The sequence below is a fragment of the Pinus tabuliformis genome, chromosome 8 (assembly GCF_031772625.1).
Source record: "Pinus tabuliformis cultivar Carrire ecotype Pingquan chromosome 8, CPIR1, whole genome shotgun sequence".
In the NCBI taxonomy this organism is placed as follows: Eukaryota; Viridiplantae; Streptophyta; class Pinopsida; order Pinales; family Pinaceae; genus Pinus; species Pinus tabuliformis.
Genome location: NC_142294.1, coordinates 1,413,274,733 through 1,413,279,442, shown reverse-complemented (window position 1 = coordinate 1,413,279,442; position 4,710 = coordinate 1,413,274,733). Strand labels below are relative to the sequence as shown.

Below are 4,710 nucleotides of genomic sequence, written 5' to 3'. Positions count from 1 at the left end.
ATACCACACATAGGGGTCACCTTCGTTGATTAATTCCTCACTTCCCTCTCCTTTTTGACTTGCACTGCAAGGTTGAAAAACAAGCGTAATTGTCACCAACTTGCGTGATGTCCCTTCTCATCACCCACCATACCAAAACACTAACATTCCTCAACGAGAACATATTTATTAACATAAGATTCTCCATAAGCATCCTTCGTTGGGGTCAGTGCCTAACACCTACCCACATTAAAAATTACATGTGGTACAGGTGGCTAGGGGTGGGGATCCCAAGGCCCCCTCATCCAGGGGACAATCACCCCCATCGGGGTGGTTGTCATTGATCTTAAAGGAGTTTGAAATCCAAAAACTCTTGTTGAAGGGTTTTTTTAGGGTGTTAAATTCAATTTTAAATTCAAAAATACATTTTAAATAATAAAATCACAATCTTACTAAAAATTTTGTATTAGCTAATTCAACTAAAATGTCATTTTATCTATTAATTAAATTACCGAGATTAATAAACCTCATATAAATAGATTCTATATCAACAATGTTAATTGTTATAAACAAAAAAAGTTCTAACTTAAAAATAATAAAAATATGATTATAAAGTTTTTCCTTATCAAAATATATTTAAAATAAATAAAAAATAAAACAAAATAAAAAATTAATAATTAATAATTCTAATCCATATTAATAATTAAAGTAACCTAAATCCCTAGATACAAATCTCTTTTTCATTTACATGATTAATAAACCTCAGCTAAAATGATCCTATGTCGACAATCTTGACGGATATGAAGATGACTGACTGTCAGTGATAAGTAAGTTGAGTTGATTAATTACCCAAAAGGCGAGTTCAATATCAAGATTTAATGAATTTTTTAAAATTTTTTATTTTTATTTTTTAAATGTATTTCTAAACAAATTTAACATTTTAAAAAACAATTAAATGGATTAAGCAAATATCTGTAGCACTATTTATTTATAAACAAAAATATTTCCAAAAATAAAAGATCCAGGAGACAACTGAATCATAGCACCCATAAAGAACGAAGGAAATTCATTTACTTGAAAATTTGTTGGACGAAGAGAAGAGCCACGTCATTAAAAAAATCTCGGGTTTAACATAAACATGATCAATTTTTGTCTTTCATGATCATTTCTAAAAATCACTCGAACGCTACCATCGCCCCCACTTTGTTTCGTTGATCAATTTTGTATTTCCCAAGATCGAGCCCCTGTCTCTGCCTCTCATCATGGAAGTATATGCTCCTCGCTTTCTTCCTTCCCCTCCTCGACACATCTTCTTCCTTATTCTCGCTGGTTGCTGTGCCTCTCTAATCCGTTGCTCGTTATGCTTCGACGCGCAATATGAGTATTGCCAAAATACCAGTCATTGTGGGAGCAAGAATCTAACGGATCCTTTAGGTGTAATCTATCCTTTTGGTGCAGGGAATCGTGGGTGCGGTCACCCTCGCTTTCAGATCAACTGTGAACAGAACTCAAGTCCAGCTATCGAGATTCATGGCCAGAATTACACAATACTAAGGTTTATCAATTCCGCTTCTCATATCTTCCTTATTGTCAGGGGCGACCACTGCAAATTTTTCAATCGTCCCTTTAATAATTTCCAGATACCCTTACCAAAACATGGAGACGGCCCCTTCTATATTTCTGGTAAAGAGAACCAGACTCTACACGTGTACAAGTGCAACATACCTTTTCAGGATGCACTCGATTCCACGGGAGAGCCGCTCTGGAAATGTAATGCTACCCTCTATTACGATTTCTTCAACTCAGGGCATTCGATCCGTGGATGTTCTATTGAACAAGTAGATGTTGAGGTCGGAAGAGCGCACTGGGTTTCAAATGATACACAGAGAGACAAAGACTGCAGGTTATGTCAAACAAGTGGGGGGATATGTGGTTACAACATTTCGGACTCAACTTCGCCTTTCCTCTGCTACTGCAAGGACGGACCCCGTACACACAAATGTCCCGGCCACGGTAAGCTCTATTTTATAAGTAATGAATTTATTCTTTGAGCTCAAGCAATCAGGCTATTGTAGGCAAAAGTTTCAGTAGTTGCGCACTTGACTCAAAACATAGTATATTATTTTATGTATATGTGGATCCTTCCCATTCCTTGATAGTTGTTATGGCTACGTTACAGGTCCTTCAAACAAGTCAGCCATTATAATAATACTTGATAGTTGTTATGGCTACGTTACAGGTCCTTCAAACAAGTCAGCCATTATAATAATAACAGGTAAATTACGATTTCTTTCTTCCAGGTTTCTTCTCTTTACCCCACGCAGAATTGGTTTCTATTATCCTCCTCTTCTGGGTCATACATCAATCTCTTCATTCCACCGCAGGTTGCTCGGTAGGAGGAGCAGTGTTCACAGCAGTAGCACTAGTACTGTTCTTCACGTTTTATGTGAAGAAAAGGCATCCTCCTCCTGGTAGCTCCGCTTCAAAAGTGGAGAAATTCCTCAAGGAATATGCTTATGAAATGCCAACGAGATATTCATTCTCTCACCTCAAGACAATCACAAACAACTTTGCAGAAAAGTTGGGAGAAGGAGGTTATGGTGTTGTGTATAAAGGAAAGCTCAGTTCCAACGAAGCTCCAGTGGCCGTTAAGATTCTTGACAGGCTTAGACACAGTGAGGTCCAATTTATGAATGAAGTGGGCACCATTGGACGGGTCCATCATGTTAATTTGGTTAAGCTGTTGGGGTATTGTTTTGAAACCCCTATAAGCGCACTGGTGTATGAGTACATGCTCAATGGATCTCTCGATAAGTTTCTGTTTGCCAGAGAAGAGCGCGGGCAGGTATTAAGGTGGGGACAATTGCATTCCATTGCCTTGGGTGCGGCTCGTGGAATTGCATATTTACATCAAGATTGCGAGAAGCGCATCATACACTTCGACATCAAACCTCACAACATCTTGTTGAACGCAGACTTCGCCCCAAAAGTGTCTGATTTTGGTCTGGATGACGGCAGGGAGAGGGACTCCAGGATATGTTGCGCCAGAGGTGTGTGACAGTGATATGGGACCTGTTACTGTTAAATCCGATGTTTATAGTTTCGGTATGCTGTTGCTAGAGATTGCTGGGGGTAGAAAGAATATTGACTTTAGGGTGAGTCGTTCGAGTCAGCTGTACTTTCCTGAGTGGGCTTTCAAGATGCTTCAGAATGAGGAGTTGCAGATGAGATCGCGACGTGAAATAGAAGGAGAACTTGAAGCAGAAGCGGAGGAGAAGGGCAGGAAGCTGATGACTAAAGTTGGGTTGTGGTGCATTCAACACCAATCCAGGGATCGTCCATGTATGAATAGGATTGTTCAAATGTTAGAGGGAAATGGAGACGACGTGGACAACCCTCCCACTCCCTTCAATTCCTGCTCGGCTCCTCCTGAAATACCATTAGTGTCTTCTACTAAAAACATTTCTTCAGTCAGTGGCTCCTGATATCGATGTCTATGTGGGACTAGCTTTGAATTTACACTCTGAGTTAACTCCTCATTAATTCTATTTATGTGTGAGACTAACTTTGAATTTATGCTGTATGACTTAACTTGTAAATTGGGACTTGCTTTGAAGTTATGCATAGGTGCGGATTGATCTTTTCGCCATGAAAAGGTCCAACCCATGTATGACAACTACCACTTAATTTCATATTCATTTTTAAATAAAGTTACGAACTTTTGTAGGATTACTCTGCGGAATACTTGCAAAAATGGTTGTCATTATTACGAACTTTTGTAGGATTACTCTGCGGAATACTTGCAAAAATGGTTGTCCTTATTATTATACCTGCCCAAGTAGGTATATAGCGATCGGTATGCCGTTGACTGGTTTTTTATATCATACATTTAACCAAAGTTTGTCTACAACTTTATGTTGCAAGTGGGCATGATAACGTTTAACCAATGTTTCCTTGCCATTTGATTCGGCAAGAAGAATGCACTTTTTATTACAGCCTCTTTTTACATTAAGTGATCAGTGCGTTAACTTTACCACTTTAACCAAAGTTGGAGTGATCAGTGCATTAATCTTACCACTTTAACCCAAGTTCGAACTTTAAATTCATTATATAGATTTTTGAAGATCCTATCCTAAGTTTTATTTTAAGGTTAGCTGTTTTTTTGAGAGGCACACTTATTTTGAGTCGAGTTGTGTTTTTGCATGTAGTCACATTCATAGAGGCATCCCCTGTGGCTTGCAACAAATTGTATATAATATCATGAACTACATCAACGGTCTGAGGTAGGTGGTGAACGTTTGTGCTAGTTGTTTCTTTGAGGTACACACTTATTTTGAAGCCAGTTGTGTTTTTGCATGTGGTCACATTCATAGAGGCATCCATCTGTAGCTTGCAACAAATTGGATATAATATTATGAACTACACCCATCGTATGAGGTAGGTGTTGACCATCTGTGAGTGATTTTGCATGACGAGGTAGGTGGACGGTACAACAAATTGTATATAATATTATGAATATAATATTATGAACTACACGGTACAAGGTAGTTGTTGACCGTCTGTGAGTGTTTTTGCTTGACGAGGTAGGTGGTGACCGTCTGTGAGTGTTTTTGCATGTAGTCACATTGATAGAGGCGTCCTTGTGTGGCTTACCACAGATTGTAAGCAGTCGGTTCAATTCACATCAAAGCCAGTCGGTTCAATCGGTTCAATTCGCATCAGAGCCAGCAG

The 4,710-nt window shown here is 38.8% G+C and overlaps 2 protein-coding genes across 3 annotated transcripts; both read left to right on the top strand.

Annotated features, from left to right (window-relative positions):
• The first annotated feature begins 1,100 nt into the window (after window positions 1-1,100).
• Window positions 1,101-3,527, top strand: LOC149240884 (LEAF RUST 10 DISEASE-RESISTANCE LOCUS RECEPTOR-LIKE PROTEIN KINASE-like 2.1). Of its 2 annotated transcripts, none has more exons than XM_089367385.1 (3): window positions 1,101-1,992; window positions 2,159-2,254; window positions 2,364-3,527. In XM_089367385.1, exons 1-3 carry the CDS (start codon window positions 1,242-1,244, stop codon window positions 3,035-3,037), a joined length of 1,521 nt encoding a protein of 506 aa, XP_089223511.1. In that variant the 5' UTR covers window positions 1,101-1,241; the 3' UTR covers window positions 3,038-3,527. The 2 variants fall into 2 exon arrangements, with proteins under 2 accessions (XP_089223511.1, XP_089223512.1); XM_089367386.1 differs by having other exon boundaries at window positions 1,105-1,992; window positions 2,219-2,254.
• On the top strand, window positions 3,045-3,464 carry LOC149240885 (LEAF RUST 10 DISEASE-RESISTANCE LOCUS RECEPTOR-LIKE PROTEIN KINASE-like 2.4). The gene has a single exon (XM_089370346.1). The coding sequence runs from the start codon at window positions 3,045-3,047 to the stop codon at window positions 3,462-3,464; it is 420 nt and encodes a 139-aa protein (XP_089226472.1).
• Window positions 3,528-4,710: the final 1,183 nt, after the last annotated feature.

Coding starts and splice junctions, on each gene's coding strand:
- LOC149240884 (XM_089367385.1), top strand. CDS start 1,242: ATGGAAGTATATGCTCCTCGCTTTCTTCCTTCCCCTCCTCGACACATC. Junction 1,993..2,158: donor ACACAAATGTCCCGGCCACG/GTAAGCTCTATT, acceptor GCTACGTTACAG/GTCCTTCAAACAAGTCAGCC. Junction 2,255..2,363: donor AGCCATTATAATAATAACAG/GTAAATTACGAT, acceptor ATTCCACCGCAG/GTTGCTCGGTAGGAGGAGCA.
- LOC149240885 (XM_089370346.1), top strand. CDS start 3,045: ATGGGACCTGTTACTGTTAAATCCGATGTTTATAGTTTCGGTATGCTG.